At 44.6% G+C, this 19,361-nt stretch overlaps 1 protein-coding gene across 4 annotated transcripts in view; it reads left to right on the plus strand.

Moving 5' to 3' along the window:
• SUMF2 (sulfatase modifying factor 2) overlaps positions 1-19,018 on the plus strand; it is a 131,906-nt gene extending 112,888 nt beyond the window's left edge. For all 4 annotated transcript variants that reach the window (XM_063953765.1, XM_063953767.1, XM_063953764.1 and 1 more), the window contains exons 7-9: positions 9,133-9,217; positions 16,785-16,947; positions 18,355-19,018. In XM_063953765.1, coding sequence (XP_063809835.1) covers positions 9,133-9,217; positions 16,785-16,947; positions 18,355-18,451 — 345 coding nt within the window. In that variant the 3' untranslated portion in view covers positions 18,452-19,018. The remainder of the gene's footprint in view (positions 1-9,132; positions 9,218-16,784; positions 16,948-18,354) is intronic.
• Positions 19,019-19,361: the final 343 nt, after the last annotated feature.

Consider the following 19,361-nt stretch of genomic DNA (forward strand, 5'->3'; position numbering starts at 1 on the left):
CTATGCCACAACACCATCTCTACCCATACGCTTGTTTAAATAGCGGTCATCATTATCAGTTCAGCCCTATTGCTGGTGCTATGTGTGCTCACAACTCCAGCATAGCCTGCAATTTGGAGTACATGCCCTTGTCACACCTTCCCTAAACTAAACTTGTGCTAAAAATCTTAAGATCCATCTGCAAAATGGGCTTATGTGTACCTCTGCCACAGTCCCCAAGTCCATCAGATGACTAAGGTACTTCATCGACCTTATCATAGCCTATTAGGTTTAGTTATGCAATGGGCAAATTAGCCATGTGACTTTATTTACAAGTGACCATTAATTGAGATACAACATTTATCTGTCTCTTTGCTCTGACAGCTGCTCTTCCAGTGCAACAACTAGTCTCCCTATACTGCATGTGTGATGTGGGGTGTGGTGCAAAAGTTAGATAATATAAAGATAGACAGTCATTAGGTCTATACCATAGGGTCAAAAGGTCGACACAGAATATATTTTTTGTATGTCTTCAAACATTTTTTACTCAAATTTGTTGAAATGCGTCCCGTTGCGGCTTGCTTCACTCGCCACACTTCGGACTCTGTGGATCGCTTCGCTCGCCACAAGGTTACTACAAGTAATAGTTTGTGACATGGATAGTAAATGAGGCAAAAGTTGTAAAAGCATGAAAAAACATAAAAAAAACAAAACATGCATTGACCTTTTGACTGTCAACCCTATGGTGTTAACCTATTGACTGTCGACCTTCTAACTGTCTATCAGCCACCTCCTGTGTGACAAATGACAAATTTGAACAGTCAACTCAAATTAGCTCTGCAGGTAGAATGGGGGTCGATTCTTTCTCTTGACTGAGTAATGTGTTGTGAGTAAACTCTGTGATGCCATGGGCATTTTTACTAGTAGCAATAAAACTGCTTTTCAACTGATAATACATGAAATCTGTATGTACTTCAGGGCCCTTTTCATATAGAATAAAAGTAACCTTGGAAGAGGTGGATGAGGCAGTCCGCTCCTTCCCTGGTGGTAATACTCCTGGTCTAGATGGGGAGCTATACAAAAAGCATAATCAATTCTATGTTCCCCGCCTCCTTGACTTATTTAATCAGCTTTTTTGAAGGAACTGTCCTCCCATGATATATGTCCGAGGCCCTTGTTGTGGTCTTGCCCAAGACAGGGAAGGACCCAAGACTCCCCAAGTCTTATCACCCCATACCTCCTTCCATCAGACATCAAAATTATGGTGAAATTGTTAGCCACCAAGCTTAACCATGTGATTTAGATCATTATCCTCCCAGACCAGACAGGATTTATGCCTGATAAATCATGCATTCTCCCCCTTAGAGGACCTTGTTCTGTATCCCCAAGTATTATACTCCCATTGAAATAGTTAGAATAAAAATAACCCTAATTCTTATTATAGTGTTAAATAAACAATGGAATTACATATTCCTATGTGTGTGGTGGGATACTTTATTGTTTTTTAGTGTACATCTCCTGACATCTGGATGTTCCCTGTCTTTATTTGGATGGAGGCAGAACAACCTGTAGCCACTCACATAATTGTAAGGCAGTCAAGGGTATTTTAGGAGGCACCTGTACTGATCTTGTGGGAAGCAGTAAGCTACCGCAAGATCAGGGCTTGCTGTTATTTTGACAGTAGTAATATGAGAGAAGGAAAAGGAGGCAAACAAAAAGTCCCACACTAAATTTGAAGATGGAAGGAGCAAGTTAATCAATTTCAAAGAGTAGTTAAGTGAGGGTTCTTTAGCAGTTCCCTAGCTGATTTTGTAACCACATATATATAATTTCTCTAACGTCCTAGTGGATGCTGGGGACTCCGTAAGGACCATGGGGAATAGACGGGCTCCGCAGGAGACTGGGCACTCTAAAGAAAGATTAGGTACTATCTGGTGTGCACTGGCTCCTCCCTCTATGCCCCTCCTCCAGACCTCAGTTAGAATCTGTGCCCGGCCAGAGCTGGGTGCTCCTAGTGGGCTCTCCTGAGCCTGCTAGTAAAAGAAAGTATTTGTTAGGTTTTTTATTTTCAGTGAGCTTCTGCTGGCAACAGACTCACTGCTACGAGGGACTTAGGGGAGAGAAGCAAACCTACCTGTCTACAGCTAGGTTGCGCTTCTTAGGCTACTGGACACCATTAGCTTCAGAGGGTTCGAACACAGGCATCTGTCCTCGATCGTCCGTTCCCGGAGCCGCGCCGCCGTCCCCCTCGCAGAGCCAGAAGAACAGAAGCTTGAAGACGGCGAAAACGGCGGCTGAAGACTCCTGTCTTCATTTAAGGTAACGCACAGCACCGCAGCTGTGCGCCATTGCTCCCAGCACACTTTCACACTCCGGTCACTGTAGGGTGCAGGGCGCTGGGGGGGGCGCCCTGGGCAGCAATTGAAGTACCTTTTTGGCATAACATACATATATACAGTCAGGCACCGTATATATGTAAAAAACTCAGCCATTTTTTTCACACAGAAGCGGGACAGAAGCCCGCCGCTGAGGGGGCGGGGCCTTCTTCCTCAGCACACCAGCGCCATTTTCTCTTCACAGCTCCGCTGGAAGGACGCTCCCCAGGCTCTCCCCTGCAGTATCCAGGTACAAGAAGGGTAAAAAAGAGAGGGGGGGCACATAAATTTAGGCGCAAAAGACATAAAATCGGCAGCTATTGGGTAATCACTTATTATAGTGAATATCCCTGGGTTATATAGCGCTGTGGTGTGTGCTGGCATACTCTCTCTCTGTCTCCCCAAAGGCCTTTGTGGGGTCCTGTCCTCAGTCAGAGCATTCCCTGTGTGTCTGCTGTGTGTCGGTACGGCTGTGTCGACATGTTTGATGAGGAGGGTTACGTGGAGGCGGAGCAAGTGCGGATAAATGTGGTGTCGCCGCCGTCGGGGCCGACACCTGATTGGATGGATATGTGGAAGGTCTTAAATGATAATGTAAGCTCCTTGCATACAAGGTTTGATGACGCTGCAGCCTTGGGACAGCCAGGGTCTCAACCCGGGCCTGCCCAGGCGACTCAGAGGCCGTCAGGGTCTCATAAACGCCCACTATCTCAGATGGTTGACACAGATGCCGACACGGAGTCCGACTCCAGTGTCGACGATGATGAGGCACAATTACAGCCTAAGATGACCAAGGCCATCCGCTACATGATTATTGCAATGAAAGATGTATTGCACATTTCAGAGGTTAACCCTGTCCCTGACAAGAGGGTGTATATGTTTGGGGAGAAAAAGCAGGCAGTGACTTTTCCCCCGTCACATGAATTAAATGAGTTATGTGAAGAAGCGTGGAGTTCCCCTGATAAGAAAGTGGTGATTTCCAAAAAATTACTGCTGGCGTACCCTTTCCCGCCAACGGACAGGTTACGTTGGGAATCCTCCCTAGGGTAGACAAGGCGCTGACACGCTTATCTAAGAAGGTGGCCCTGCCGTCTCAGGATACGGCCGCCCTAAAGGATCCTGCGGATAGGAAGCAGGAAGCTATCTTGAAGTCAGTGTATACACACTCTGGTACTCTACTGAGACCAGTTATTGCTTCAGCCTGGATGTGTAGCGCTGTAGCAGCATGGACAGATACTCTGTCAGAGGACATAGATGCCCTGGACAGGGATACTGTCTTGCTAACCCTGGGCCATATAAAAGACGCCGTCTTATATATGCGGGATGCCCAGAGGGACATTTGCCTGCTGGGCTCTAGAATTAATGCAATGTCCATTTCTGCCAGGAGGGTCTTATGGACTCGGCAATGGACAGGGGATGCCGATTCTAAAAAACACATGGAGGTTTTGCCTTATAAGGGTGAGGAATTGTTTGGGGACGGCCTCTCGGACCTTGTGTCCACAGCGACAGCTGGAAAGTCGACTTTCTTGCCTCAGGTTTCCTCTGTCACAATCCCATGTAGTTTCTCTTCCATGCCTGGGGTGGCGCTCTCTGCTCTGGTGTTCAGAGTTCTGCTCTGTATCTGCAGCTTGATTAGTAGCTGCTACCACAGCTGTGAGCAGCACCTGTACTCACTACTTAGGCCAGCCACACAGGCTCCCTGTTGCCAGTTCATCGAGTCAAGATTGTTACAGCTCCTGGTCCTGGTCATGCTGATCTCTGCTGCTAAATCGACCAAAGAACTGCCAGTGCTCTTGTTCCCGGCGGGTTTCTCCGCAGTCTACCCCAGTGTCTCCGGTGCTTCCAGCATTAACTGCTGCACAGCTTCCAGCGTTCTCAAGCAGCTTCTGGACTTTAATGTGTCTCGGTCATCAGCGTGCTGGGAGTCAGTGTCTGCATCAGAGTCTTTAAGTATTATTTTCAAGTTCCTAGAATCATCAGTGTCTCCAGTCACCGTGTACTACTTTGCAAACCACCAGTGTCTTTAATTATTATTCTCAAGTTCCTGGAATCATCAGCGTCTTCAGTCACCGTTTACTACTCTGCAAACCACCAGTGTCTTTAATTATCATTTTCAAGTTCCTAGAATCATCAGTGTCTCCAGTCACCGTGTACTACTCTGCAAACCACCAGTGTCTTTAATTGTTATTCTCGAGTTCCTAGAATCACCAGTGTCTCCAGTCACCGTGTACTACTTTGCAAACCACCAGTGTCTTTAATTGTTCTTCTCGAGTTCCTGGAATCATCAGCGTCTTCAGTCACCGTTTACTACTTTGCAAATCACCAGTGTCTTTAATTATTATTCTCAAGTTCCTGGAATCATCAGCGTCTTCAGTCACCGTTTACTACTCTGCAAACCACCAGTGTCTTTAATTTTCATTCTCAAGTTCCTGGAATCGTCAGCGTCTCCAGTCACCATTTACTACTCTGTAAACCACCAGTGTCTTTAACCATTATTCTCAGGTTCCTTGAATCATCAGCGTCTTCAGTCATCGCTTACAACTTTGCAAATCATCTGTGTTTTCAATCATCATTCACAAGTTCCTTAACTCATCAGCATCTTCAGTCACCATTTACAAGTCTGCAAATCACCAGTGTTTTCAGTCATCATTCACAAGTTCCTTAACTCATCAGCATCTTCAGTCATCATTTACAAGTCTGCAAATCACCAGTGTCTTAAATCATCATTCACAAGCTCCTTAACTCATCAGCACCTTTAGTCACCGTTCACAAGTTTACAAATCATCAGTGCCATCCTGTGTTCCAGTTACAGTGCAGTCCTGCAGTCCAGCTACAGTGCAATCCTGCAACCCTGGTACATGCATACTCTACCACAGTCTATATCATTCTCATGTACTCACAGTTTCCTGGCATCCCATGTCCCCTCAGTTTTCCCTTTGTGTTCTCTAGTTATTCCTGCTTTATATTTATTGTTTACAGTTGTACGTTGCTTTAATAAACTAGTTATTATTCCGTGAACCTCAGTCCCTACTAATATGTTTTCACACTGGGAGATCCAAACGAATTCTGACATCCTCACAGCCTAAGAAAGCACCGTATTATCAAATGCAGTCCTTTCGTTCTCAGAGAAGCAAGAAGGTCAGTGGTGCATCCTTTCTTGCCAGAGGCAGGGGTAGAGGAAAGAAGCTGCACCATGCAGCTAGTTCCCAGGAACAAAAGTCCTCCCCGGCTTCCACTAAGTCCACCGCATGACGCTGGGGCTCCACAGGCGGAGCCAGGAGCGGTGGGGGCGCGTCTCCGAAAATTCAGCAACCAGTGGGTTCGCTCACAGGTGGATCCTTGGGCTATACAAATTGTATCTCAGGGATACAAGCTGGAGTTCGAAGTGACTCCCCCTCACCGTTACCTAAAATCAGCCTTGCCAGCTTCCCCCACGGAAAGGGAGGTAGTCCTGGCGGCAATTCACAAGCTGTACCTCCAGCAAGTGATAATAATGGTCCCCCTCCTTCAACACGGAAGGGGTTACTATTCCACACTGTTTGTGGTACCGAAACCGGACGGTTCGGTAAGACCCATTCTGAATTTAAAATCCTTGAACATTTATATGAAAAAATTCAAGTTCAAAATGGAATCGCTCAGAGCGGTCATTGCAAGCCTGGAAGAGGGGGATTTTATGGTATCTCTGGACATCAAGGATGCTTACTTGCATGTCCCCATTTATCCACCTCACCAGGAGTACCTCAGGTTTGTGGTACAGGACTGTCATTACAAATTCCAGACGTTGCCGTTTGGTCTGTCCACGGCACCAAGAGTATTTACCAAGGTAATGGCCGAAATGATGGTACTCCTTCGGAAGCAAGGAGTCACGGTTATCCCGTACTTGGACGATCTCCTCATTAGGGCGAGGTCCAGGGAGCAGTTGTTGATCAGCGTAGCACACTCTCAGGAAGTGTTGCAACAGCACGGCTGGATTCTGAATATTCCAACGTCGCAGCTGATTCCTACGACGCGTCTGCCCTTCCTGGGTATGATTCTGGACACAGAACAGAAGAAGGTGTTTCTCCCGGAGGAGAAGGCCCAGGAGTTAGTGACTCTGGTCATAGACCTCCTAAAACCAAAACAGGTGTCGGTGCATCACTGCACGCGAGTCCTGGGAAAGATGGTGGCCTCATACGAAGCCATTCCCTTCGGCAGGTTCCATGCGAGGATCTTTCAGTGGGATCTGTTGGACAAGTGGTCCGGATCGCATCTTCAGATGCATCGGCTGATCACCCTGTCCCCGAGGGCCAGGGTGTCTCTTTTGTGGTGGCTGCAGAGTGCTCATCTCCTCGAGGGCTGCAGGTTCGGCATACAGGACTGGGTTCTGGTGACCACGGATGCAAGCCTCCGCGGATGGGGGGCAGTCACTCAGGGAAGAAACTTCCAAGGGCTGTGGTCAAGTCAGGAGACTTGTCTGCACGTAAATATACTGGAACTAAGGGCCATATACAACGCCCTGAGTCAAGCGGAGCCCCTGCTTTGAGACCAACCAGTGCTGATTCAGTCAGACAACATCACGGCGGTCGCCCATGTAAACCGCCAGGGCGGCACATGAAGCAGGGTGGCGATGGCAGAGCCACAAAGATTCTTCGTTGGGCGGAGATTCACGTACAAGCACTGTCAGTAGTGTTCATTCCGGGAGTGGACAACTGGAAGCAGACTTCCTCAGCAGACACGACCTCCACCCGGGAGAGTGGGGACTTCACCAAGAAGTCTTCACACAGATTGCAAATCGATGGGAACTGCCACAGGTGGACATGATGGCGTCCCGCCTCAACTAAAAAAGCTAAAAAGATATTGCGCCAGGTCAAGGGACCTTCAGGCGATAGCTGTGGACGCGCTAGTGACACCCTGGGTGTTCCAGTCGGTATATGTGTTCCCTCCTCTTCCTCTCATACCCAAGGTACTGAGAATAGTAAGAAAAAGAGGAGTGAGAACAATACTCATCGTTCCGGATTGGCCAAGAAGGACTTGGTACCCAGAACTACAAGAGATGATCACAGAGGACCCATTGTCTCTGCCTCTCAGACAGGACCTGTTGCAACAGGGGCCCTGTCTGTTCCAAGACTTACCGCGGCTGCGTTTGACGGCATGGCGGTTGAACGCCGGATCCTAACGGAAAAGGGCATCCCGGATGAAGTGATTCCTACGCTGATAAAGGCTAGGAAGGATGTAACAGCTAAGCATTATCACCGCATATGGCGAAGATATGTTGCTTGGTGTGAGGCCAGGATGGCCCCTACAGAGGAATTCCAGCTGGGTCGATTTCTGCACTTCCTACAGTCAGGTGTGACTATGGGCCTGAAATTAGGGTCCATAAAGGTCCAGATTTCGGCCCTATCCATTTTCTTTCAAAAAGAACTGGCTTCACTGCCTGAGGTTCAGACGTTTGTAAAGGGAGTGCTGCATATTCAGCCCCCTTTTGTGCCACCAGTGGCACCTTGGGATCTTAACGTTGTGTTGGATTTCCTGAAATCCCACTGGTTTGAACCACTTAAGACCGTGGAACTAAAGTATCTCACGTGGAAAGTGGTCATGCTGTTGGCCTTAGCATCGGCGAGGCGTGTATCAGAATTGGCGGCTTTGTCATGTAAAAGCCCTTATTTGATCTTCCATATGGACAGGGCAGAATTGCGGACTCGTCCCCAATTTCTCCCAAAGGTGGTATCATCGTTTCATTTGAACCAACCTATTGTGGTCCCTGCGGCTACTCGGGACTTGGAGGACTCCAAGTTGCTGGACGTAGTCCGGGCTTTGAAAATATATGTTTCCAGAACGGCTGGAGTCAGGAAGACTGACTCGCTGTTTATTCTGTATGCACCCAATAAGCTGGGTGCTCCTGCTTCAAAGCAAACTATTGCTCGCTGGATCTGTAGCACGATTCAGCTGGCTCATTCTGCGGCTGGATTGCCGCATCCAAAATCAGTGAAAGCCCATTCCACAAGGAAGGTGGGCTCTTCTTGGGCGGCTGCCCGAGGGGTCTCGGCTTTACAGCTTTGCCGAGCGGCTACTTGGTCGGGTTCAAACACTTTTGCAAAGTTCTACAAGTTTGATACCCTGGCTGAGGAGGACCTTGTGTTTGCTCATTCGGTGCTGCAGAGTCATCCGCACTCTCCCGCCCGTTTGGGAGCTTTGGTATAATCCCCATGGTCCCCAGCATCCACTAGGACGTTAGAGAAAATAAGAATTTACTCACCGGTAATTCTATTTCTCGTAGTCCGTAGTGGATGCTGGGCGCCCGTCCCAAGTGCGGACTTTCTGCAATACGTGAATATAGTTATTGCTTAATAAAGGGTTATTGTTATGAGCCATCCGTTGAGTGATGCTCAGTTGTTGTTCATACTGTTAACTGGGTAAGGTTATCACGAGTTGTACGGTGTGATTGGTGTGGCTGGTATGAGTCTTACCCTGGATTCCAAAATCCTTTCCTTGTAATGTCAGCTCTTCCGGGCACAGTTTCCCTAACTGAGGTCTGGAGGAGGGGCATAGAGGGAGGAGCCAGTGCACACCAGATAGTACCTAATCTTTCTTTAGAGTGCCCAGTCTCCTGCGGAGCCCGTCTATTCCCCATGGTCCTTACGGAGTCCCCAGCATCCACTGCGGACTACGAGAAATAGAATTACCGGTGAGTAAATTCTTATTTTTGTGTATATTTGCACCCTAATTATTTATTGGAACATATACAGTATATGAATTATCTATTCAATTTATTTTCTGACAAAATGCTTCAACATTGCAGGGGAAGTTCCCTACAATGGACTCTGCTGAGGATGGTTATCACGGTGTGTCTCCTGTAGCTGCATTTCCCCCACAGAATGCTTATGGTAGGTGATCATCTACTTTTTCATTGGCTCCATCAATATACACTCTTCCCTTGTTGCTCTATATGTATCCTGGACATATGTGTTGTGAGTATGAGGGTATTTTATTAACACCCCCCCCCCCGCCCCCCCCCCCCCCCCCCCCAATAAAAAAAAAAATCTAAAAGGGACTATTTCCCCATAATAATCTGTCAAATTCAAGAGCTGATACTGTAATGAAGTCTTCAATTGTTCCCTGATTTATCCCTAAATGCAATCACAATTTAATTTTAATAGGAGATACTGTAATTCAACAATTTACTGCATAAATATAGTGATGTAAAATACAAGTCTGACATGCATTCTCTAAGAACACTAAATCAGAATGTTATTAGGCTGGATTTAATGTGACAAAAATAACACTAATGGAACAAAACAGTTATAAGAAATTTACTGACAGACTATGGCTACAAAACAGTGTCGTAAAATGTCCTAAAAAATAGAAAACACAGAAATGTAAGAACGACACTCATGCTATGTCACATAATCTGCCACATGTGAAAAGAAGTAGAACTGATGTAAAATGATCTCCCAAAAATAGTCATTTTAAAAATAATTTCTTTAGCATCCATAAGGGATATTGGGGGAAACTAGTACAATGGGGTATAGACGGGGTCCAAAGGAGCCAGTGCACTTTAAATTTTCTTCACTGAGTGTGCTAGCTCCTCCCCTCTATGCCCCCTCCCACAGGCAGTTTAGAAAAAAAGTGCCCTTAGGAGAGGATGCAGCTCCAGAGAGTTTTCTTCAATTTCAGTCTTTTATTTTTTTCGATATACTGTCTGAGCAACAACATACCTGCACCGCGGGAGTTAGGGGTAGGACGGTCACCGGCCTTGCGAGGTGCAGAACCAGTTACCCGCTGAGGTGCTGTTTGTTCAGCTGGGCACTGCGCCTTGGCTGTCACAGCCGCAGCACGCCACACACCCCTAACGCTGCCTGAAGGTGACATCGGTGGGGAGTACTGGGTGCCCCACTAGGCGGTTCCCCGGTTCAAAGTGCGGCAGATCACGGACGCGATGTACGGGACCATCCCTCGGGGGTCCCGCTAGGATTCCCCGTGACTACACTGGCACATACACGCTTAACCAAGCACTTGTGTGAGGTTTTAAGCTTAGGGGAGACTTTGCCAGTATAAATATTTGTGTATAGCTCCGGCGCCCGCCTCAGAGCGGGACCAGCAGCGTTTGGTGCCTTCCTCTGCTTACAGAAGCCATCAGCAGCACACACTCGGCGCTTCCTGCCTCACAGACACGCTGGAAACTGGTACAGGGTGTAGCTAAAGGGGGAGAGCCGCTGTTGTACACTATTCTGAGCCTATTCAGGACTGCATTTATTAGTGTTATTGTGATACAGAGCTGACAGTCTCACTGGGGCTGTGCTGGTATTTCTCCCTCTCTGTGTATCCCCTCTCAGATACAGTAGGAAAAGCAGGCTTGCATTATAACTGTCTGTGTGTAAGTGTATGTGTTTGTCCTTACTGTGAATATGGGTGAACACAAGCTGTGCAGGATCTGTCACACCAGATTCTCTCCATTATCTAATGACTGTGTTTCCTGTGAGCAATGCAGTCAATCTTCACAAATTAGTGAAGAGGTTGGGGGAGAGGGTACAGAGCCCCACTGGTTAGGATCTCTTAAAACTATGATGTCAGATATGTCTTCCCAGCTCACTGCTAATGTGCAGAAAACTCAGCTACTGTAACAAGCTGTTGCAGATTTAGCTGCTAGGGCTGTTGCACATCCCCCCTCTCTCATGCAGGTCCCCAGAAGCGTGGTTTACTTGCTCTGCTCTCTGATACAGATGATGTCCAGGATGATGGGGATGACCCGGATCCCGTTAGTGGGCATCCCGATTCTACTCAGGGTATTGAACGCCCAATGTTACTTTCCCTGAATCTCCAGAGTTAGATGACTTATTTAAACAGGCCTGGAAGAATCCAGACAAAAAATTCCAAGTGTCCAAAAAGTTTTTGCGCACTTTTCCATTTGCTCCTCAAGGTAAAAAAGTTTGGGAGAACCCCCTGGGGTGGATGTCTCAGTCTCTCGCCTGTATAAGAAGGTGGTGCTGCCTGCCCCTGGCTCCTTTTCTATTAAGGATCCTGGGGATAGAAAGATAGAGACTACCCTAAAATCTATATACACTGCACAAAGACCGGTCATCGCGGGTTGCTGGATGACCCATGCCATTCATTCTTGTGCCATGCAAATTCAGGGGGGGTCTCTCAGGGGATATGCCCTTAGTTACCATGGTTACCCTCCTGAAACACATTCAGGACACTACTCGTGTCCTCTATGATTTCCTCAAGGAGATGGGGAACATCAATCCTCGGACGTCGGCCATGGCGGTGGCGGTGCGCAGGGCCTTGTGTTTGCATCAGTGGATTGCGGACTCAGAATCAAAACGTAATGTGGAGTCCCTCCCCTTTTTCTGGGGAATGGATTTTTGGGGTTGAGCTGGATGCCTGGATTTCCAAGGTTATTGCTGGGAAATCCACATTTCTACCCTCTGGGGCCCCCCGGCGAGACGTTCCTATCCAGGACCATCAGTCCAGTCCTTTTGGTCTCGCACATTTCAGTCAAATGCCAGAGGTACCTCCAATGCGGCTAGAGGTACCAGAGGTAAGTCCAGGAAACATGGAAGTACCAGTCCTCAGGAACAATCAACCAGTTCTGCTTCCACTAAAGCCTCAGCATGACAGTGCCAACCCACCCCAAGGGGATCTCAAGGTGGGAGTTCCACTGCATCACTTCAGCCACGTCTGGGAGTCCTCCTGCCAGGATGCCTGGGACAGGGAGCTCATTTTTCAGGGCTACAAGCTGGAGTTCGACAGTACTCTCCTCTGGCCTCTACCACTAAGTGGCTGCTACCACTAAGAAGCGATCTTCTTCAACAAGGACCGTTCATCTACTCGGACTTATGGCGACCTCATTTGACGGCATGGAGGTTGAGCGAAACATCCTAGCTCACAAGGGCCTTTCCAAAAAGGTTATTGCAACCATGGTCCAGGCCAGGAAACCTGTGACGTCAAAACACTATCATACAGTGGGTAGTTTCTGTTGTCATTATGATTTAAAAAGAGTAAACACAGTTTGACAATAAATGGCTTCACCCAACCACTAACCATGAGTGAAAGAAAAGTTTGTGAGTTATCATTCATATTCTCTGACAAATGGCCAGAAAATCACAAATTCTGCTAGGGTATGTAAACTTATGAGCACAACTGTATTTGGACGAGATATGTCTCTTGGTGCGAGGAACGCACGTTTCCACCTGCAGTGTTTCACTTAGGACGTTTCCTGCAGGCTGGTGTGGATAAGGGCTTACGTGTGGGTTCCATTAAGGTCCAGATTTCAGCTTTCTCCATTTTCTTTCAGAAGAAATTGGCAGTGTTGCCAGAAGTTCAGACCTTCTTGCAAGGGGTACTCTACATACAACCTCCTTTTGTGCCGCCTACGGCACCCTGGGATTTGGATGTAGTGTTGACATTTCTACAGTCTTCCTGGTTTGACGGTAGAAGACATGCATCTAAAAAACATCCAAAATACGACCATACCTTACACAAGACACTGCTAAAACTCTAATCCACGCTCTCATTATCTCCCACATTGATAATTGCAATAGTCTCTTAACTGGTCTTCCCTAAACGAGTCTCTCCACACTACAATCCATTCTGAATGCAGCAGCGAGGCTAATCTTCCTCGCTAGACGTTCATCATCTGCAGATCCACAGTCCCTCCATTGGTTACCTGTATTCTATCGCATTCAGTATAAAATACTTTTACTCACACACAAGGCCATTAACCACTCTACACCAACGTACATCACTTCGCTTATCTCAAAATATCTCCCAGCCCGACCTCTTTGCTCTTCACAAGACCTGCGTCTCTCATCCACACTCATTACTCGCTCCCACTCACGATTGCAGGACTTTCATCGGGCTGTCCTCCACTCTGTGGCCTTCCTACGTCTATGACTGTTTATTACCCAGTTTGTTATATCATTGTTATTTCCAATTGTAAAGCGCAACAGAATTTGCTGCGCTATATAAGAAACTGTTAATAAATAAATAATAAGTACCTCACGTGGAAGACAGTGATGTTACTGGCCCTGGTTTCTGCTCGACGTGTCTCAGAATTGGGGGCCTCAGCATGTAAAAGTCCCTACTTGGTCTTTTACGAGGACAGAGCAGAGCTCCGGACTAGACCGCTATTCCTGCCGAAGGTTGTCTCAGCGTTCCACCTGAATCAACCTATTGTGCTTCTGTCCAGTTCTGACGCTTCAGCTCCTGTGGAGTCTTTGGATGTTGTGCGTGCTTTGAAGATCTATGTCAATGATAATGCTGATTATCTTTACAGGAATGAAAGCTATACCTTAAACACACTTTAAATACACTTTAAACCTTTAGCCGCTGCGGCCGATATACTTAATTCACACTACGCACCTTTTACGCTATTAGTGTAAAAGGGTTCCGTAGTGTACGGACTTTGCGTACACACGCCGCGCTGACGGTACAAAGTACTCACAGCGCATACACACCCAGAGATACACTTTTAAACCTTCTACAGCAATGCTATGCAATAATAGTACACTTTAAACCTTAGCAGGGCAATTAGGACACAACACCAATTGTGATTTTACCGCTGAGTTCCGACACCACAGTGGATTATTTCTGAAAGGGGGTTTACAATACAAATTATACACTACAATACAAAACAATATAACATAATAATGGCTACAGTCAATGTACATACGTGAGTGGATTCGCTTGCGCAACCCGGCCGGTCCCCGGTCATCTGATAGATAACTTTGTGAGTCTTGTGTGTGGCCAGGCTGCAGCAGGCTTTATTTATACAATTCTTCCAAAAGCAATACAATGGATACTGTAATCTCTTTGTCCATTGGACACAGGAATGCACTTTTACAGTACAGGAGAGGTCATAGGTTGATTTGAAAAGGTAGGCAATGTCTTTCTCAACTGCTCTTGTGGGTGGTCTCCTCTGGATTCCCGCCGCATACATAATATAGAGTAAATACAGTTTATATCTATATTTTGCTTCTGCACATAACTATCTGCAGGAACATGCGATCTTCAGAAGACCAACACCGGAATGTTACCCTTAAAATACCCTACAGCTGGATACCAAATACCACCTTATAACCTTAGTCTGTCCCCTCTTATCCTGTAAAGGTGAATCCCTTTGTTCTGCAACCATTTAAACAGCTATAACTTTCTGATGTGGTGCAAGGAGACTGTGTACATTGTGCACTATTTGGATTAAATATGTAATGTGTTCTGATGGCCCTCCATGCGTACACAAACTCTGCTGTAAATACCCATACCACGCGACGATGCGCAGGACCGCGGGAGCGACCATACGCAAAGTGCGTACATGTGCACGCACTGCAGAACAAGTGCACGTGCAGTGGGCATGTGTGTGCAGTTTGTACGTGATGTGTGTTCTGTAATATTTTCGACTTTGACATCAAGTGCACAGTTCGGGTCAAGAAGACGGATTCCTTGTTTGTGCTCTATGATGCGCAGAAAAAAAGGTTGTCCTGCTTCAAAGCAGTCCATTGCTCGTTGGATTAGGTTTACTATCCAACATGCCTATGTGTCGGCAGCCTTACATGTTCCTAAGTCTCTGAAGGCCCACCCTACAAGGTCAGTGGGATCTTCCTGGGAGGCTGCCCGTGGAGTCTCTGCCTTGCAACTATGCCAAGCGGCTACCTGGTCGGGGAAGAACACTTTTGTGAAGTTCTACAAATTTGATACCCTGGCCAAAGAGGATACCCAGTTTGGGCAGGCGGTGCTGCAGCAGTCTCCGCATGTTCCCGCCCATTCTGGAAGCTTTGGGACGTCCCCATCGTACTAGTTTCCCCCAATATCCCTTATAGATGCTAGAGAAAATAGGATTTTAATACCTACCAGTAAATCCTTTTCTCGTAGTCCATAAGGGATATTGGGCGCCCGCCACTGTGCGTGGACTTTTCTGCAGGTTCTTGCTCTCTAGTTACCTGTTCAGCTGTTGCTGTTATTGTTAACAGCCGTTGCTGGTTGTGGTGTGCTGGTGTATAAATCTCACCACCCTTTGTTCTCATATTCCATCTCTCGTATATGTCCTTTCTCCTTCGGGCACGTTTTTTACCTATAACTGCCTGCGGGAGGGGTCATAGAGGGGAGAAGCCAGCACACCCAGGGAAGAAAATTTAAAGTGCACTGGCTCCATTGGACCCCGTCTATACCCCATCGTACTAGTTTCCCCAATATCCCTTATGGACTATGAGAAAAGGATTTACCAGTAGGAATTAAAATCCTATTTAATTTCTTTTTATGTGACAATTGCTAATTTATGGTGTGAACTACAGTATAAATGACTGCTTCCTGAATTTCAGCTGTGCAGAGTATGACAAAGCTGTTGTGACATTTGTCGATGTAATTTCTGACTTCCAAGGCATTGAGGTTTATAACTTATAATGCACTAAAATTGTGGAAACCTTATACAGGTTGAGTATCCCATATCCAAATATTCCGAAATACGTAATATTCCGAATTACGGACTTTTTTGAGTGAGAGTGAAATAGTGAAACCTTTCTTTTTTGATGGCTCAATGTAAACAAACTTTGTTTAATGCACAAAGTTATAAAAAATATTGTCTAAAATAACCTTCAGGCTGTGTGTATAAGGTGCATATGTAACATAAATGCATTCTGTGCTTATAATTAGGTCCCATCACCATGATATCTCATTATAGTATGCAATTATTCCAAAATACGGAAAAATCCGATATCCAAAATACCTCTGGTCCCAAGGATTTTGGATAAGGGATACTCAACCTGTAATGCACTAAAATTGAGGTGCATATTTATCACAGTGTGCATTTTTACTGTGGATTTGTTAAATGTTTTTTGCCCACATCACAATGAGATAATGAATATTTTCATGCATATGTATAAAATGCTCTTGCCAGGAGACAGGCTCTGATAAGTGCCCGTCCTCGGGAAGAACTGGAAGCAGAGTTATAGCATAAAGCTATCACTTTTCTTCTGGGTTCGGGTCCCCAGCAGCAAATGCACATGGTTCACTGGGGATGAGGGATAGGGAGCCTCCGTCTCTCCGGATTATAAAATTGCAATTTAGTAACTCATAAAGGAAAACGCCATCTGGAGCTTGGTAAATCCAGCAGTTTTGCAGCTTCCATAGAAACTTGTGCAGATGCTGGCAGAAATGGAGGGACCACAGCAGATATCAGAGATGTCTACTGCAATCCCTTCATAGTACATCTTGAGGATACAAACTATTTGTTGAGCTCCTCCAAAAAAAGGCTCTTTAAGAGAAGTATCCTGCAAATATTTTATGATAAATTGACTCCAAAATGTGCACAGAATTATAGCAACCAATCCACAAAATACTTTTTTCTGTCTCTTGCAAATTAGACAACAAAAGGAAGTTTCTGATTTGTTGGAGTAGTTTGCACAAAGCTTGCACATAAATGCAAAATGAGTTAGTTATGCTTTTTATGTTTTATATCAGGTCTGTATGATATGCTGGGAAACACCTGGGAATGGACATCCACAGGATATAGCTCACCTGGAGAGGCCACACAGCATAGACAGAAGATGTATGTGCTGCGTGGTGCTTCTTGGATTGATACCCAGGATGGCTCAGCCAATCATATAGCGCGAGTGTCTACCAGGTAAGTTAAGTATCCATTTGTAGTTTAGATGTTTCTGCACCCTCTGCTCACTTGCAGTCCTGGAATGAGGAAATTGTGGGCAATCAATTAAAAAAAAAAGCAGATATACTTGTTGCCTTAATTGGTGTTTATTATTGGTGACACTGTAAATTTTAAGATTTAGCTTAAAGAATTTTTCTATCAGCTTTTAATATACTAAAATAAATAGTTTGGTTGTTTAATTACAAATATTCTATCTTAAGTCGATCTTTGTCTTAACCGAATTACCCCGCTTTACCATCTGTTTATACACATAGCAGTTATAGGGGGAGAGTTATCAAAACCTGGAGAGAGATACAGTAGAGAAGTTACTCGTAGAGATAGCTATCATTTTTCAGATTGGAAGCAAAATTAGAATTTGATAGGTTGGTACTTTATCTTTCTCCAAGATTTGATAAATCTCCCCCATAACCTGATACGGACATACTATAAATGCTATTATTTATAAGTACAGGATGTTTGCTGTACGATTTTAGATATATACTGTATGTGTGTGTATGTGTATATATATATATATATATATATATATAAAGAAATATCTCTATGGAGCGCTCTTATTCTATAATCTGATATAATTGGATGACTGTTGGTGGATGTTATATAAAGAGAGGATGACCTTACACATTTATACACCCATATTAGAATCACATATATCTCTTTATTAAAAGATTTTGATTTAAAACTTATCATAAAACTTTTCCTTTTCTTTAACATTGGAGATACAGTTGTATATTTCAACATTATTTGTATAAGGAAAAAAACAACAATATAATGAGCTTTCACCCAACGTGTTTCGTCTATATCGACTTCTTCAGGGGTGTTTTCTAAATAACAGCTCTCTGTTTATATTGGAATAACTGTAGTATTCAAAAGGTATGAAGTTCTAATTGAACCAAAGTTGTACTGAAAAATATTTATTACCAAGTTGAAAAAACTTGAAGAAAATTATTCCCAGAATATGATAGCGTTTATTGGGATTCCTTATTATAGGCCACCTAATGAATTATATTCTTCTCCAGCATGTAGATATATATTTCATTCATTTTTCTTGGCTCATTGGGTTGGCATTTCCTCAGTTTTTCAAAGTATCAGTGAAGTCCAACAGAAGGGATCCACTTGTAAACTTAGGATAAAAATATCCCTTTAATTTTCCAGCAGTTGTCCTATAGGTCTGCCTGCATAGGTATCCAATATTGGAATCATATATATATATATATATATATATATATAAATGGCATTTACTGTAAAATGACATACAGTAAGTAGAAATGTGCAGTAAGTATACAGTATGTCAGATGTTTGCTAGTGAGTCATTGCCTGACAATGTAAAATTATAATTTAACTTTTTGCTTTGCTTCTGTTCATCAGGATGGGCAACACCCCAGATTCTGCTTCGGATAACCTGAGCTTTCGCTGTGCCAAAGACTTTTCCCGACCAGCGGTACACAGAAAAGAGGACCTCTGAGGAAATGACTAATACTCTTAAACAAAGATTACTGCGGGTTATATTGATACAGTGTAAGTGTAATTTATGTATTGCGCGAGGAGACAAACTGGATACAAAAGGAAAGCAGTCTTGTTACTTGAAGTAACACATTTTCTATTTCATAGCTTTCTATATTAAAATCCAAATCCTCTTGTCTTGAGTTGCGCCCCTTGATTTGGTTATCAATATGAACTGAATGTGTAGTTACAGGGACTCCCACAGGTACAGCATTTTGTAAGCTCTATGGCCCACAGTTGTGGAATGAATTGTTGACTGTGCTAAGTTCGGTCAGGTAATTTATTATGATTTTCAGTTAATTTATATTCATCTGTTCATCATATCACTTTGACAAAAATGAAGTAATAAACCTTTAACCGTACCTAATGACATCAGCAAGGACAGCTCTGCATGAAAAATACATGTGGAGATACCATAGTGTTTGGTCTTCTACATAACAAGTTTCTGATCTGTAGTGTATTTTCTTTCTGAAAACCATTTTGTTTTTTTATCCTAACTTTAATAAAGTTTTATAAATTAACAAGCGAACCTGAAGAATCTGTCATTTTGGTTTCAAGGTTAACCCTCTTACTATTGCAGTACAATTCATACAATTGCTCCCACTCAGAGGGCTAGATTTACTAAGTGGTGGAATCTGCAAGCAATCAATTCTCACACTTTTACCCACAAAATGTAAAACCGCAATAATATTAAATATAAAACATGCCTAGTTTTGTATTAATTATTCCCATTGTATATTTTGTCACCAAAACCGCAGAGAATTTGTTACTTGAACAGAGAAATGGTATCCGGTCTATAGATCTAAACTAAAAAGGTCTACAGTCAACAGTTCGACCAGTAATGGTAGACATGCATTAGGTCGACATGTAAA

This window comes from Pseudophryne corroboree, chromosome 2, assembly GCF_028390025.1.
Source record: "Pseudophryne corroboree isolate aPseCor3 chromosome 2, aPseCor3.hap2, whole genome shotgun sequence".
NCBI lineage: Eukaryota > Metazoa > Chordata > Amphibia > Anura > Myobatrachidae > Pseudophryne > Pseudophryne corroboree.